The following is a 17,992-nucleotide window of genomic DNA, read 5'->3' on the forward strand; positions in this document are numbered from 1 at the left end:
AGTGGTACATAAATAATAGCATTTAACCTGTGGATAATGTTTAAATGAAGAAATGATCTTTGCTTGTGAGCTGCAATTAAAAGAAATCGCAGAAAAGAAGCGCGCAAAAATTCAATCAGTTAAACACCTAGCTCTCAATATCTGGCCTCGTAACTGAGAGGGCGCTCAGTGGTCAATCTGGAAATAAATCTCCGGTGATTATTATCAAATGAGTAAAATGCAACACCTCTCTTCAACCATCCCCACCCCTCCCCCCACCGCTCCATTGTTATTAGTCATTTAGTACACCATAAGAGTTTGTCTTTTCCTCCCACGCTCAGATCCAACCCAAGTGTCCAAGTTGTTTATCACTAACAGGATATCCTTGCGATGAGCTCCCTCGAAGATAACTCGCAGCTTCTTACAGTGTTAATGCCCTGTTGTGTCCTTATCGTTGCTGTCACTGGTAAGAGCATAGCCTTTTGTACTGAAAGGCCCTCTCCTTGATCCTTTTCCTCTTATACATTAATGATATTTTCCACTCCTCTAGTTACCTCTCTTTCATTCTCTTTGCCGACGATACCAATATTTTTTTTCGTCGTAAAGACTTGGCTACTCTAGAAAACATTGTTAATCAAGAGCTTTCTCATGTCTTCTCCTGGTTTAATGCAAACAAGCTTGCTATCCACCCTGACAAGTCCAAATGCATTATCTTCCATCCACGGCGTAAACAGATTGATCTCTCTGAAGTTAACATCTATATAAATAACACTCCTGTAACCCGGGTGGAGAAATGTACATTTCTTGGAATTGTCATTCATGAAAATCTCTTATGGAAACATCATATTATTACTGTCTGTGACAAAGTCGCTAAGGTTATAGGAATTTTACCTAAATCAAGACGATATCTACCCTCGCATACCCAAAAAACTTTATATAATTCTCTTTTCCTACCATACATTAATTATTGTAATTTGACTTGGAGGTCTACATTTGCCTCCTACCTCGAACCACTTTATATACTACAAAAGAAAGCCATTCGTATTATTACATTCTCTCCTCCACTAACACATACTAAACCTCTTTTTTCTAAGCTCAATATTCTTTCACTCCACTTACTCTACAAATTCCATGTATCCTGTTTTGTTTTCTCATATTTCAATCACCTTGTGTCTGCCACTCTTTCTTCGCTTTTACATTTCAATCGTGAGTTTCATGATTATTCAACTCGCTCTTGTTTCAACTTACACAAATTCTCGCGTAGGTATCAATTTGCTATTTGTTCCCAAGCCCCAACTATTTGGAATGATATCCCTCTGACTTTCCGTAACAGCCTCACCATTAATAACTTCAAAAAGAAGCTTAAATTGTACTTTTTGAACCTGAATTAAATTTTTAGCTACCAAAATTGAATATTATACTGAACCTCTGATATACCCGGACTATTGTTTACTACTTAGATTAATCTACAGCTCTTTGTAAATTTGTGAACATTATACTGAATTTCTAATATACCCCGATTATTGTTTACTACCTATATTTGATTAGATTAGATTTGATTAGATTAGATTACCTTAGATTAGTCTATTGTTCTTTGAAAAATTAGTCTTTGTCTCTGACCATAAGCCGTTTAAGCCTCTGGCTTTGGCCAATCTTAGGAATTCACTTGTATGACACAAACAATAATAATAAAGAATAAAAAGAATAAAAAGAATAAAAAGGCCCGGTTGTTGAGCTTTCAGACTAATAGCATCGGTTGTATTGTTTTGTGTTATCTTAGCTTGAGAGTTAATTAGGTTTTCCCGCGAGCTTGATATGAAGTGCCGGTGTCGCATGGAAGAAAACAAAAGTCAAGGAGACTAATCCTATCCCTCTCGGCTTGGCATGAAGCTGTTGGCGTTTCCTCTTCCCTTAGCTATATGCTGAGCGTGGCTAGGCTCCGCGAAGTTGCCTCATTTTAGCGTGAATGTATGCCTTATGACATAATGTTTGATCGCAACCGCTAAGTGCTTAAATTTTACCGCATGCAGACTGAGGAAAGCTGACGGAGAATAAAGTATTTTTTTAAGCGAGAAATGGCCCAGCCACGTCAACGATTGTAGGAGATCGTTCAAGTCAGCTGTTTACAGTGATAGATATACGTGAACTTAAGATTAAAAATATTGGGTAAGGTACTTTAAAAAGCCTCTACCAAATCATGAATACGAATGGGTAATGGAGTAACTGCCAGGGAGAGCTACCTGATACAATGCTAGGGGTCAGGCCTGGCATGGCATGTATCCTGTCCACCAGGGAGGAGAGGTAATACCCTAAGTAATTGCTTCAAGCCACAGAGACTGGCATGGCATGCATCCTATCCACCAGGGAGGAGAGGTAATACACTAAGTAATTGCTTCAAGCCACAGAGACTGGCATGGCATGCATCCAATCCACCAGAGAGGAGAGGTAATACCCTAAGTAATTGCTTCAAGCCACAGAGACTGGCATGGCATGCATCCAATCCACCAGGGAGGAGAGGTAATACCTTAAGTAATTGCTTCAAGCTACAGAGACTGGCATGGCATGCATCCTATCCACTAGGGAAGAGAGGTAATACCCTAAGTAATTGCTTCAAGCCACAGAGACTGGCATGGCATGTATCCTATCCACCAGGGAGGAGAGGTAATACCTTAAGTAATTGCTTCAAGCTACAGAGACTGGACTGAATTATTTCTTTTTATACTTGGATATTAGAATCACAATGATATAGAATTTTTCCGCTTCAATAATCTACTAGATAAATATTAACTGCCTACTGTACAGAAATACCAGCTTTACTGTTCATTTCTTTGGTCTAGGAATTTTAAAGAGCAAACGGTTGAATTGTTTTTGCAACGAGTAAATCGACAGAAAAAGAAATTAAAATGCTCTGTCAGTGCATCGTGACAGAATCCCCCAGAATTTGATTATTATGGCAAAGTCCCTTTGTTATTCAAATTCTAACTAAACGTGTGGAAGTAAATGACTAAATCGACTATTCAGTTTATTACAGTTTTGAATATACAATTCCAAGGATAACGGCCACCTGATAGTGTTTACAAAATAGGAGTATAAGTAACAACAAGCTGAACTGTGAAATATTGAATCATGAAAAATAAGCTTTCAAGAATTGAAAATAATAATATATCTGAGTTATATATAATTAAGATTACGCTGTAAGGAGATGTGCATTATATATCATAGCCACAGTTAACATTTATTGTGGCTGCAACCAGCTGATGTCAGAGTTGAATTATACTTTGTGTTCTTTGAAATGTTCAAATGTTTAACTTATAAAATTTTTCTATGGCGACTTGTAGGTATTTGGCTATTTAAACTTTGGTCTTATGGACTTAATTATTTTAGCCCAAATGAGCAAATATAAAAAAAATTTGTTATGAATGTAAAAAACTCCCCAAAATGAATATACAATGAGATAGCCTTTCAGTTTAGTATTTGTGAATAAATCTAACACCAGCTTTAAACATCTGTGTGGGCCTTATTGATATACTGATGTGTGAACAGAAGGATTATTTTATTAGTAAATTGACTGCAGCGTTATCTTTGAACAGAAATAAATCACATGCTATTTTTTAGCAAGAAAAAGAGGTTCATTTTGATTATCTATGGTGGACTAATCAGGATTGTTTTTTTTATTATAGTAACCAACGACTTTTCTCTTTGTAGAACAACTTAAATATGATGATTATAGAGTTAGTGTTAGTGATTAGCGGAATGGAAATACTATCTGTGATAGACGCAGCCCCATCGAGAAAAATGAGAAAAATGAGAAAAATGAAACGAATAAAGGCTAAAACAAGGCATTACAAAATAAAAGAAAGTTAAAATTACTACCATTCAAATAATGATACCTACACGTTAGAAGATAGATTGATGCGGTAAATGTTATTACAACACGTTGGTTTATTTGAAAATACATTGTGACATTTTTTTGATTCAAATGCAATTCATCAAGCATTAACGCAAACTGGGTGATCACATTGCACTCAGACACTATTCTAAACAAATTTTAATTGGGTTTGACTTTAAGAAAGTGTCTAACTTAACTAGGTCACTTGACGTGAAATTGGTTGTTAACAGGGAAAGACACTTTACGAGAACCTCTTGAGTATCTTTAGACCCCTGTCCTCATCAGTCGTTGAATCCAATTATTATTCCCCCGTTTCCACAAAAAAAATTATTTCTGCTCTTTAAACAATTTGGTGTTTTTAGATTCAAATTTCCCTTCGGAAAGTTCTGATCATAAAAGTTACAGGTCTGGGTTGCTTATTATGGCAGAGCCTCTCTCATTCTCTTTGTGACTTTATGGTACAACTGTCCTCTCATGACCGAGATGGTCGCTCATTGCAGATGACACTACGGTATTCTGGGTAGGAGTCACAGTTTGTTAATATTTCTATGGAACGAGGAGTAAAGAAAAGTACAAAGAGCCTTGACACCAATCAAGCCAGGACCACTCCGGCTGAGACAAACAGTTTCTTGTAAAATTTCTCATTCAGTTTCCTGCGTTTAATTAAACACATATATGCACACGTAAGTACACTGATGAACGTTGTTGACAGGTCCATATTCAACTATTTGAACTCATCAGCAAGTATGATTACTACTTCATACGAAACGTCTTGATAGGCTGACTGGACAGGAAGAAACATGTCATCGAAATATACAAAATATTTCGATGACATGTTTCATGGTTGCTAAAAGTCGTCGTTCAAGAAAAAATTAATTTTTCTACTTTCTTCGATACAAATAAAGATATGTTACCCCAATAGAAGTTTTCTGCCAATGCGCTTTAACTTTAGACACCAAGTCTTACAATCAGTTATCAGTTTACGAAGTTGAAGGTAAACGTTTTTCTTTGTACAGAGGAGGATGAAGTATTGGTGGGTGTTAAAACTTCCTTTCCAAATAAAAACAAGGCATTTCTAACCCTAAAAACACTTCTGACTACTCGTCAAACAAAGATGAAATGACTAGACAGGCTAGAGGCTGACTTCATTTTGTGAAGGATATTCCTCTCTGAATAATGACTTCTGTAGGTATTTTGCCACTACTTTTGCGAGCACTGTTTTTTTTTTTTTATCTATTTTTGTTTTATAGTTCATCTTCATCAAAGAAGTTGAACAACCCTTCTTCAGAAGCTACTTGAGATAAATATATGTCGAGCCTCCACGTTAGTAACCTACATATAACTCTACCAGCTTGAAACATCTGTTATGGTTTTATTGCTGTATACGTGAATAAAATATTTGTTGTATTTGTAAATGCGACTGCGGCATAAAAACACCCAAGTGGAGAAAGGAAGCAGTCACCATTCAGGTAATCTTGTAGTTTTTCTGTGTTCTAAGTCTGGTAATAAAAATGATTTAAGAAGAGTCTTTGCCTCATTATAAGAGAAAAGTGCAATGAAAAAAAAAAAAATATGAGGGAACATAACGCTGTACATCGTGATACGAGCAACTGACTTCTTTGTTAAATGTTTAGGAAGAAGAATTTTCAATTTTTCTGTTTACATTGTTTAATTTTTTCAGCTTCCAACGTAACTTTTTCACAAAGAACGTTACATGGAATGCTACTCGAACTGACATAGGGGTAACCGAACGTTCTTTTCTATCACCGTGAGCGTCATAACGATGATGAATTAGTAGTCAGTGTAAATATGCAGGTGCTGCTTTCACTACAAGAAACGTTTAGAAACAGCATTAAGAATTAAAAGTGAACAATCTTATTTCAGGAATATCAACTAATTTATATCGTGTCATTTTGAGCAGTGATGTAAACAGCTAAAACACTCCTGAGGTAGTGCAAGTTATGAATTATTTTGGTAATTCATTCATAAGTTTGTCAAAGGGTGTTTGGGTGCTCTTATTGGTAAAATAGTGCAGAATGCTATAGCCATAGTATGCTATAGCCATAGTGACCGATGGAACGCTTAGTCGTTTAGGCAAAAATATCATGGTTCAATAACGAGACATTGAAAGTAAAATCTAAGCCGATGATGTTTCTGAAGCGCTATGTATACAGGGCATAGATATGCTGAGGTGCCGAGGAGAGGTATTCAGATAAGATAGCTTTAAAATTTTAATACTCATCTGTTTTCTTTTGCCAGGAAAGATGTCTATCAAGAGCATGTGGACTTTCACTTTTGTTTTGTGTAAGTCCGTTAACGTTGCGCTTGTTACATAGTTTTCACAAGAGGGTATTGGGCACATAAGTAAATATTGTTTCAGTTCGCATAAAGGGCAGTTTTGGTTATGACTGGAAAGCTTTTACCGAAAATGTCATTATGATTTTCCGAAGAGGGTAGGCTTGGATCAATTCTATCGGCATACCGTAATAAGCGGTGTTTGAGGTGAGTATTCCGAGGGATTTTCACGCGAAAATATGGGCAGAACTATGGAAAATTAGAAGTATTACCCATGCGAAGAGCAGTTTAGGGATATTTTTAGTGAAATTCAAACTCTCTAAATACAAATCTTATGTTGAATGCGTTAATAATTTCTCGTCTTTTTACAGTCTAATGCACTTCTTTCAGTTTTTTCTGACGCAAGAGCAAAGTAATGATATTTTGAGAAGTATCAGGAATCTACATGCTCCTCATTGTTGATGGCTGGCGCTGGATATATATCTACCACTGGCCCCCTCCACTTCCATGAATGATTTTTTTTCTAGTTTATACTAAAACAGTGCGGAGATAATTTAGCAGAAAAAGGTTATTTGAACTAATTTATTCCTGCAACGATTATAATGTTTTCGGGGGCAACCTCCGCGCGAGTTTCTGGAAGATGAAAAGCAAAGGGTATTCGGAGTTTGAGAAGCCAATCAGTTTGTACTAAAACAACTATTCACCTCAGTGTCGGTGCCAAAAATCCGAGTAACATTGTCCGGGTGAGTGTTAGAAAGTTGTCTGCATTATTTTACAAGAAATCGACGATAATTGCTGTTGTTATTTTTCCGATTTATCCAAACAAATGGGCAGAGTTTATAGTGTTCCAATGTTCCCTTCCTCGAATTCTGGGATGATTGAGAAATCATTCGATACTCCCCAAAATATGCATTCTCTATCTGACGCGATTCAAGGCCAATTGTACGAAATGCACCATCGTGTAATATCAAAAGCCTCGTACATAATTGGTATGAAAAAAAAAAAGACCTTAAGCCAGAAAGTTTAAAAACTAGGTGGATAGTCATTAATTAACTAATTGTGCAAAGTATTCAGGTTTGTATTCGACCTAATTCCCACGTGAATTTATGTTCGTTGTTATAGGTGCAATAATCATGGAAGTATACTCCAGACAATCTTTCTCAGACTTTGATACAAAACTTCTTACAGTGGAAAAAGGGAAATATGTGGAAGTAGTAATCATTCTAGGGAGGGACCTTGAGTTACCTGGAGCACCTTGTGCTGATGAGGAATATCTTGAGATCCGTGATGGGTCTGATCAGTCTGCAAATCTATTGGGTGTATTTTGTGGGAAATACGTTAATGTTACCCTACGCTCCAGTAGACGGAACATGTGGTTAAGATTTTCACCTCACCACAGATACCAGCTGTGGCACGCCTACTTTAAGGGAAAAACGCTAAATACAACAGGTAAGGGACCAGTCATTATGTATCGCGGGGGGGAGGGGATGGAGGATTTTGGGGGTCACTTCGTTTCCAATGGAGAATGGAGCGAAGATCAGTCGTCACTAATAAGTATAAATGCCAATTAACTACCAACGTGGAGGGGAGGATCATAGGAATATTAAAAAGCATTAAGGAGGATCATGGTATCCCAATCCAAAATCCTTCACCCCCTCCCCCCCAGTGATAAGTAATGACTGGCACTTAAGTATTTTTATGTTTTGCTTTTTTTTTTTATCAGTTCCTAACATACCATTTCTGAATTTTTGTGCTTAGTTGCCACTAATTTAGTAAAAGTTGAAAAGACTCAGTTTGTCCTGCTCAACCATTCTTCATCTTTGTGGTGCCCGGCTCGTGGTGGACCGGCCCCTCGTATTGTCTGGAGAAGGAATGGCGTCGTTGTGCAAAACAGCACTAGTGTGCGACTCCAAATCAACGTTACTGAAGAAGAAAGAAATACAAATTACAGCTGTGAGGTGGACGACCATGGTCAGTTGAAGAGGGAAAACATCAGTCTTGCTGTCGAGAGTAAGTCTTACGTTAGTTACATATTAATATTTACTTCAAGGTAGCTCAGCTGTTGTGTATGCTTTTGGTAACCTTACTATTCGTCTTGTATCAAATTGAGGATTTTTGGCTTCCGAATAAAACTTTTTAAGACAATTTGAAGTAAGGGTACCTTTAAAAGTCATATTTGTGAGGTGAAACACAAAGTAAGTGAGTTGCTTATTTCCAATTATTAAACGTTTAGTTTTCATGCTTAAGCTCGAAATTATTGTGCAGGCTATAGGTTTCTTAGGGATCCAAATACCAAACTGACTCGATTGAGTGCTGCCCAAGTATAAAGCACCACATGTCAGAGCAAAGATATTAGAAAAGCGCTGTATCCCATAAGAGAGCGGCATTTACTCATGGCCCATAACAAAAAGACAACTAGCTAGGGTATAGGAATTGCGTCTGTTTGGTAGCCGCTGATCTGCTTTTCTATATTTTAAGTAAATTGTCGGAAATCCATTACGCCGCTCATCTTCATTTAAGCAAATTATTTATCGAAAGTATTATGGTGCAGTGTTCTTCTTTCAAACATTTTTTAAAGAAGTCTTGAGAAGTCGAAGTTGTAGTAGCCGTTTGCATCTATCAGAGCATCTGTTGGACAGTTGGAATGGCTCCGTGTTTGAAATTGTAATGGAAGTCAAATATTCAGTCATGTTACCAGTCTGAGGGGGAATGCTAAACTGTTTATTTTAAGACTAATATGAAAGAGCCTTTTATTACGGCTTTTTAATTACATGCAATGTGTCAAAGAAGCATCATACCTTGACCTTTCTTCTCATTGGAAAGAATCCTACCGGATCTGAAATAATGTGATTACTCACAACTTTCTTATTCTTCGCTTTTCATTGATTTCTGACCATAATCAATTGATTTACATGAATTTAAAACAAATTAAGGTACATTACTTATTGATTTTTATTGATTGACTACGCTGAAAAACTAATCCAACTAAAAATGAAAATGGCGAAACTATTTCCTCTATCAAAAGCCGAGCGGGTTAAATAATACTGTCAGCCATTGGCAGAAACCAACTGGATCGTTATTCAACGATTTTCGCTATGATGCCATCAAAAACTGTGCTGATCAAACTTTTGAATATCTAAAACCAAGTATTCGCAAAATTGTTCAGAATGAACAAATATAAGAAACGACTTGGCCAAAGTCTCAAGGCGATGTCAATGCGGTTTTCCTCTCAGCTCAAATGTAGCGGTCAGAAAAAGATGCAACCATACGATTTTAGGTTTTCATTTCGAAAGTGATTTTTAACCAGAACACATTTTCATTTTCAGGCAAAGGTCACGCAACAAAAGAATTTTTAAAGAAAGCGAGGGCCATTTTACGGTCAGGGTGGCCATTTTAACGTTGTGCGATGTGCATGTTAAAGGAGGAAACTCAGAATTGTAACATTCGGTCGATTAAACATTGACAGCGAAATTAAACCCGGATTGCCCTTACTGTCATTCTTATCTTTGGACAGATCAATCGCAAAATAATAAAAGATACCTCCAGTTGCCAACAAATCCCAAGAAGTAATCATTTAGATCATTTTTATAAATAGCGAATAGTAATCATGCCCGTGATTGTAAAAAAGCTCTTTGGCGAACATGATTGTAAAAATCTGATTGAAACAGTTTGTCTTTTATTTCAATGGGTGACATTTTAGTTTCGGATGATGTTGAGGAATGCCGCTAAACGGATGGTTTACTGTGTAACTTACCACCATCGATTTGATTTAAAGCTTTCGGTTGATAAGTTCTTTAAATAAAAGTGAACGATTAAAAGCAAATATGATTCAAATAACAAGTTTAATTGAAGCCTGTTTTTGTTTGTCAGCTGAGTGCCCTCAGCCGTGCCAATGCAAAGTCCTTAAAGGTAACATGAAGGGCCTAGTATCAGCCAACTGTGAAGGAAAACAGCTTAAGTCAATTCCAAAGAAAATTCCACGAGCTACAGGAAAACTGTAAGTACTTTGTATGCATCACAAAAGGCCTCAAATAATTTGGTTTCTGCTCGACTGAATTAAGAGGTGGCACAATGACTGGAAAAAGTATGAGGAGTTTGCAGTTATTTCATAGGTGAAAACAGCGAAAAACACCAACAACTACAACCCAGAAAAATGTCTTAATTTGGTAAGAAAATTTATATTCCACAAGCGCCAAGGGTGTGATCAGTTTGTCAAGAGCTAAGGGAAAAAATTAGTAGCTGAGACCAGACGCATAGTTTTTGTGTTTTGGCATTAATTCTAGTCCAAACCGTAAACAGCAGAAAGTGTCTTTTTGACTATTTGACTGTTTATTATTTTTTCAGAGAACATTAAAAGCCAATTTACACAACCCACATATAGCATTAGCTAGTCTTGGCGGGTATTAGTAATAAATAAGTAGATACTACACATTGTAAGCTAAAGAGATTTCATTACTACAATATTACTGGGGTTATAAGCCATGCATTAGTTTACAGGCAGAGACAATATTAAAGCGATAAGAAATTTCTGAGCTACTAAATAAGCTTTCAAAAGATATATATTTCGGACTATCAGTATTAGAGCAGTTAATCTTTTGATTGAAACAGACTCAACGTATTACATAAAAACTGACAGGCGACAATCACTGAATAATTTCGTCCATCAGGACTATGTTCATCATGCCCTCTTCAGGCGCTTTCAGACTTTAATGCGGGAAAAACTTAATTCCTCAGGTGAAGCAGTTTGGAAATTTACACGTCTAGATGAGCAAAAGAAAACGATTTTAGGATCAGCTGGAGATTTCGACTTCAGTAAATTTCTTAAACTCATTGTTTCATACCGTCATCAAGAAGAATTAACCCGCGTCGGATCACTACAGTGCAAAAATACTCGAACTGAGGACGGAAAATAGTCGATCTTAATTAGATCAGCGAAGTACAAAGTTCTTTGCATGAGACGCCCATCAACATATTGGATTATAAAGGCTTTAACAGCTGCAACGCTTCTCGTGACCTTGCATTTAGGAGAATGACCGGCAACCGGAATCTAGCTTCTATGCTCCTCGTGATCATGTCAAACTTTTACTTACTGTCGCATCGAGAAGAGGTAGAGTTTTCCGGCAGGGCCGAAATCTTGTCAAAATCAATATCGATTAAGTTTTCAGATGGTATTCATGATTAAATTATTGGCAAATGTTAACGAGATAGATCGATGACTAAATTTACTTAAATTAGGAATTAGAAATGTATTTGCGGTTCAGTCAGTTTGCCTTGGTTCGATTTTGTTTGTTTGTTTTTTTTTGTTTTGTTTTGTCTTTTTAACTCTCTTTGCAACCGTCGCTCAATATTAAGTGAATCCTCGCGGGTGGGTGTGGATGCCCCCATCACACCCTTCCCAGATCCTGCCCCTACATGTCTACATTGACCCTGAAGATCAAGTGAAACGCTCCTTCATATTTGACCCAGTTCAAGCCAATGAGCTTTGGGGCTGATCTCTATATTCACGGGAAATAATCCACTTAAAGCTAATGCACAAAGTGAGGCAGAGGTTTTTTCTAAGGGGGGAACTGAAATATCCATCAGTAGATAAACATTTGCTTCTGATCCTGATTGTGTAGGGAAACTTAGTATTACATGTGTTTCAAATTTTTTAATTAAGAGAGCCAAAAAATATTTCGGGTGTTTCCCTTTGCATTATGATCATTACATATTTCATATTTCATTCTTTTCGCTGGTTCTAGTAAACAGAAAAAAGCATTGGTCAAAGCTCTGGTATTTTCCAAGAATAATCTTTACTTAGAGAATTAATAATTTCAAATGCATACATCACCTTGAGAAAAACTCATAGCAAGTTCATTTCTACATGAACCTCCGAGTCAAATCAATAAGCAGCATACAGACAAGTCCTTAATCTTTTTGTAAGCTGTGAAATTCAGGTTCACAGTCGAGTAAATAAATTAATTGATTTGTTAATTTGTTTCTAGGGACCTGTCCAATAATAAGTTGCTGAACTTGTCAGTAGGGGCCTTTAGTGACAACAGGAAGCTGGAACATCTGTAAGGACGACGTTTCTTTTGCATACGAACGTTTAATGATGATTTTTTTTTTACCTCGTACCGATGCAGAGAAGCCAAATTTGAACTTTCACATCAGACTGGCTTGGAATCCAAACTTCCTGTCAAAAAAATATAGAAAAACGATTTTTCTTAAAAAGGGCAACCTCCCTTATGCAGCTCAGTCAAATCACTTTAAATATTTATTTGGAGTCTCCGGTAACAGACTTATCTTGTACCAATGTACCATTGCAACAAGATATAACGACCCTTCTCGAGTGGTAATCAATAACCTCGTCCTACCCCAACCACGCCGTTTTTGTCTTCCAATCTCTTGACCACGTAAATACCAAAGGATCTTATACCAAGGCAAAATTTATCATGATTGCACAGAAACATTAGCGCCTGAAGCAGATCCTTAACCCGCAGAGCGTTTTAAACCATCAGATTGAAATGTCTCAGAGGATAACAAACAGTAAGAACTATAAGAAATCAGAGAGGCAACGCCAAAAAAGACGTTAAAAAATAAATTTACTCATATTCGACTTTAATACTGGTCAGCTTGCGTTAAAAGGAATCTAACAAAGGGTAATCTAAAAATTTCTCCTCAATTTCTTTAAATTGTCGTGTTTAAATTTTCGTGAGGCAATAAATTCGATTAGAGTATTGCCCTCTTTAAGATTTGTACCCAATTCTAAAACGACATTCAGCTTTGCATTTGTTTATAGTATTTTGAAAAGTATCGTGTGCTTTCAAGATGCAGGAAAACTTACATAACATAGGCAACAGAGTTCACGCTTCGTTGTGATGACCTATTGGTTTCAGGGACTTGTCCAACAACCAGTTACAATATTTACCACCAGGAGTGTTTGCTGACATTGAGGTTTCCCCCTGGGAAGATTTGACGCTGTAAGTAAAAAAAGTAAAAGAAAAAAAATGAAATCAATTAATTAACCAGAGGACCCCTGAGGACAAAGATATTAAGAAATAAAAGTTAATGAAGAAAAACAATATTGCTTCGAGTTGCATCCTCTCTTGCGCCGCAAAGCTCACTTTATTCTAAAAGAAGAAGCCGAGGTGGCCCTCACTGAGTTGGGCTTCCCTCTATGATGGAGGTGTTACTAAACAGAGTAACGTAGTAACGAGTAACGGAGCAATAAGAAATTGCAACGAGTAGCAGGAACATTAATATTTTAATATTTCAATATCACTTGAAAAGTAATTTGGGAGCAATCTCTCGAAGTGAGACCGGAAAGATCTCGGGATTTACTTTAGTTTTTTCAATCGCTCCTTACCTTTAACAATCGAATCTTTATCCTAACACTTCTCTTTAGAGTTTATTCTAAGCATCGCTGAAGGAAAAACAAATTAGAATTTAGGCGCAAACACAGCAGTAATGTGAATCGTTTCGATTGTTTACGATCTGATATGAAGCACAAGCCGTGGGCCGGTTAAAGGCAGTAAATAGCACACAAAGCGTTTTTAACAATCCGTATATTACTTCTCTCATTTGAATTTTAACTTATAAAAGAAAACCCGGCTTCCGTCTCACGGTTTTGGGAGTGTTACTCCTGATTAGATAAGGGGGTGTTACCAACCTCAGAAAGGACTAAATAAGCAAAACCATCTGGCCTCAGGAGCATTGAATTTTACTATACCAAGTGAGATCTCAGGGAGTCAAATGAAGAGATTTTCGAAAGTGTTTGAAACTTACGACGCATAACTTAAATCGTACCAAGATGTTGTGAATTATATACTTTGCAATGCATTATGCTGACGTCAAACCCTTGATTCCTTTCATCTGAATCGTAGGTGATTTGCGAGTTATTATAAAATGACTCAACATTCTGCTTTAACAAGTTTTTTAATTTGGAGAAGAAGACGGTGTGTTTTACAAGCCATCGTTTCAAAACAAAAAATGTAAATCTTTTTGCGCGTCGCATACGAATTCGTTTGAAAACCGTTCATGAAAAATCCTGAGACAAAGGAGTACACGTTTCATTTAACTACAAAACCACCGCGTACAACATTTTGTATTACTGAAAGTTGTCATCAGTGGGCATCCAGGCCTCAAAAGACAACATTTTTAAATCTACAAAGGATCATGGGAAGTGGGGGACCTCAGTATCTTGGAACACAGCACTGTATCTCTATCAAATCCTCGTAAATAAGAGGAAAAAAATTTTGTTTAATTTGGTTACCATGGCAACGTAAAAATCCAAGCTACTAAACAAGTGCATTTTAGACTTCCTAAGAGATTAAATGTAAAAGGGAACTACATATTGCAAATTTAAAACGATTCTGGAAGGTTTCTCTCTTAGTCTTATTACATATCTGAATACAAAAAATGAACAGATAATTGCTGGCTCAGCTGGAAATTTGGACAAGTACAAATTGCTAAAAACTTAGTATTTCATATTGTGATCGAGGAACACTATTCTGTGTCGGCTTACTACAGGATTAAAAAGACTCAAACTAAATGGAAAACCGTGGATCCTGGATCAGAATAATACAAAGCGCTCCACATGAGGAGCTCAGCATCCTATTTAGTGTCAGAGAATTCTCATAGTGCTATTGATACCAGGACCCCCTGCATAGTTGAAAATTTGCTTGATTGGTTTTGGTCCTTCACTTCTTACTTGGCGTTTCAATAAAATATTCGGACTTATCACCTGTGATGTTAAAGGAATACATTAAGAGATGATCTTAAAATAAGTGTTCCATTTCTCTCAATTTGCGAGTTTTAATTCTCGACAAGCAATTAATCTGATTAAAGTCTTCGCCTTCTTTGATATCTGAACCACTGCTCAGAAGAGCAGATGGTCTGAGATGCTGGCATATTGAGCGAACGATGTTATTTTGCATTTGGATCTTGTGAATCATTGAAGTTGTACCGTAAGATCAAATCTGATTCGAGTACGCTCCCCAAGGTTTGACAGTGACAGAAAGATAAACGCATTGTGGGAACACCCTGCGTTATCAGATCTCAAGAAAGCCTCAGTAGGTTTAGGATAAATGGACTTTAAAGCAACAAGCGTACAGAATGGGTACCACGGCGCTGCATCACCGCTGGTGAACGCTTAAACACCTCCACTACAACGTGCCTGGTGAATCCTATAAAACAATCACAGTACTGATGAACGCTTGTATTTTAACCATAAAAACGATACTTAAGAACGGGTTCTGTTTCAATACAATGTTACAACACCGTTTTAGGAAATCCTCTAAAAGAAAAAAAAAAACGTTCAGAAGCGTATCCGCTGTAAGACCGCTCGAAGGCAACAGCTTATGAACCGCTTAGGTAAGGTTGGATGCAAGGGCTTCAACAGTGATGATGAAGGCCTTAAGATAAGCGCTATAAAAGCGCTGATGAACGCTAGAAGACAATCACTGGCAAACAGTTGATAAATAGTCTAAGGAAGAAGACAACCGGCCTATAACGCCGATGATGAAAGCTCAACGTCATTTGCTACAAAAACGCTCAAAATCGCTTGAAAGCAACCCCTAAAACACTGCCCAGGACCACATAAAGACAACCGCCATTAAAAAAAATAAAACCAGTAGCTCTAAATGGAAGCAGTCATCGGAGACCTTTGGAAGGAATGTTATCTCAGAAGAGCTCAAAGAAAAGATCAAAGAAAGTGCATCTCTCAAGCACGAGATCAATTCCACGTACGACGAGATTCGCCGAAGCTGCAGCTTGTTCCGTTATACCTCCATTTTACGCAGAATGATCAACCTTAGAAACAAACACTATCAGGAGGTCATGAGCACTCACACAAAGAAGATTGCAAGGCTACTCTACAAAGAAACGGATGTTGATGAGCATATACAGAACATATCGTCCTACAATCTCTCTTTCTTCCAGAAACCGGTCTTGTGTCAAGGCTTGAAATTTGCCTCTCCCCAATGGGTCTCATCGATTGAAGTGAAAGCGAGCTTTGAGATGGCTTACTGGAGCCTTGAAGCTCATCTCGGAAACGATGATTTGAAAGAGTTGGCGGCTGCGACCTTACGATCCGTAGCACTGAACTACATCCAGCGCAAAGTACAGAAACCTTCCAAGACACTTCTGCTTGCCATCGATGAATTAAAACAAGGCGACGACATCGTCATCAGGAAACCAGATAAAGGTTCAGGAGTGGTCGTAATAGACAAGTATGAATATCTAGGACTGTTATCTGAAGCATCCATCAATGATTCAAGTAAATTTCGGGGGGGTTCCTCTCGAAAGGCCCTCGGGTAGAGGCAGACCAACAACTTATTATCACCCTCTTCTACAGAAAGAGAAAGAATTAGAGTCTATCGTTCGTAGAATTCTACCCAAGCCTATTACAGATACGGTCCGCCCTACAGGCTCCAGATTAGTGCATTTGTATATATGGTTTACCAAAGACACACAAGGATCGGTTGGCAATGCGCCCCATATTATCAGCATCGCAAACATACAATTACGCTTTGGCAAAATGGCTCGACACTAAACTCAGTATTTCATATTGTAATTCAGGAATAAACTTCCCTGTCGGTTCACTGTCCTGATCAGAATTAAGGCAAAAGCTCTACACGAGGAGCTCGGCCGTTAGTGTCAGAGACTTCGCATTGTGCCATTAGTTTCAGCGGTATTGTAGAGGTTGTATCCAATTGTTCATCAGTGGTCTTGTAGTGGACATGTTTCAGCTTTTATTACTGTAACATCCATTTTGAAATCACTTGTGGTCCCTGTAATCTGATTGGCTCTAATTGGTGCGATTTATTCACAAATCGCATCATTTTTTGCTCAAAATCGCATCACTTTACGCTTTACTGAGATTTTTTGACACATTTCTGTTTTGCATACAAAATAAGATGTAAAAGCATTTCCAGTTCCGCTTTTTATTTGAAAACCGGCTCAGGACTTGGTCAATTCAAATATTTTATTGATGCAGTACTGAGCCGGTTTTCAACGCAAATTGCACTCCCCTCAGTTCAATTACCATTTTTTATTAGCGGTGTTGTTGCTCAGTGCAGACAAACGTTCATCAGCGCTGTTACAACGGTTGCGTTCAAGGTTTATCAGCTGTATTCAAAAAGATGTCTTAAAGCGTTCCTCAGACACATGCCATCTCACAGATTTCTCTCAAACTTTCACAGTTCAGGAGGGTCACTTAGTTATTAAAAAATCCCGAGTGGTTCAGGCTCCTGGCTTATCCCTGGCGTATCAGAGTTCCCCCCCCCCCCATCAAATCCCTGAGGTAAAATGCTAAATTTAGCTTTTGTAGTCGTCCTGAGTGCACCCGTCTATCGCATCTAATTCTGGTGGAAACAAAATTTTCGGAATTTTTACACATAGCAGTCATATGATAAAATTCATTTTGACTGAGTTTGGGCGGGACAGACGGAAAGTATTTGGCACTCGGTCATGGCGCGAGGATGTCGCGCGTGACCTCAAGCCAAAATTTTCCAATGCGGCCTTACCACTCGGTTAATAAGTACAAATTTTTATCTGTTGAAACTAATTGAGAACCGTATTTTGGAACTCCCAGCTAAAAGAAACGCTTTCCCTTGCCCGGTAAGCGTACACTGTGAGCTAATGTGCACGACATTGTACGCTTTTCAAACTCTCAGCCGACCAGAATTAAAAGCCATTGACCATAAATATCGAGAAACCGCCGACAGTTACAAAATTCGTAGAACCTTTTTCGAAAATTATCAAAAGGTTCTATCGCGCTTTGTTTTCTTCGATAAATCGACAAGTTCAAAATACGCCTACATGGCTGTTGCCCTCCCCTCCCCCGTT

General features: G+C 37.7%; 1 protein-coding gene and 1 long non-coding RNA gene across 2 annotated transcripts; one reads left to right on the forward strand and one right to left on the reverse strand.

Annotated features, from left to right (window-relative positions):
* Nucleotides 1-3,073: 3,073 nt before the first annotated feature.
* LOC148742279 (uncharacterized) lies at nucleotides 3,074-7,516 on the reverse strand. The gene is made up of 2 exons (XR_015999288.1): nucleotides 7,409-7,516; nucleotides 3,074-4,521 (listed from the first exon to the last, which is right to left on the reverse strand). It is a non-coding gene; the product is annotated as an uncharacterized LOC148742279 (long non-coding RNA).
* On the forward strand, nucleotides 4,532-13,227 carry LOC111347615 (uncharacterized). Its single transcript, XM_088755061.1, has 6 exons — nucleotides 4,532-5,817; nucleotides 6,128-7,612; nucleotides 7,922-8,173; nucleotides 10,034-10,160; nucleotides 12,148-12,219; nucleotides 13,042-13,227. The coding sequence occupies exons 2-6, from the start codon at nucleotides 7,270-7,272 to the stop codon at nucleotides 13,127-13,129; spliced, it is 882 nt and encodes a 293-aa protein (XP_088611187.1). The 5' UTR covers nucleotides 4,532-5,817; nucleotides 6,128-7,269; the 3' UTR covers nucleotides 13,130-13,227.
* Nucleotides 13,228-17,992: the final 4,765 nt, after the last annotated feature.

Source organism: Stylophora pistillata, chromosome 1 (assembly GCF_964205215.1).
Source record: "Stylophora pistillata chromosome 1, jaStyPist1.2, whole genome shotgun sequence".
Taxonomy (NCBI): domain Eukaryota; kingdom Metazoa; phylum Cnidaria; class Anthozoa; order Scleractinia; family Pocilloporidae; genus Stylophora; species Stylophora pistillata.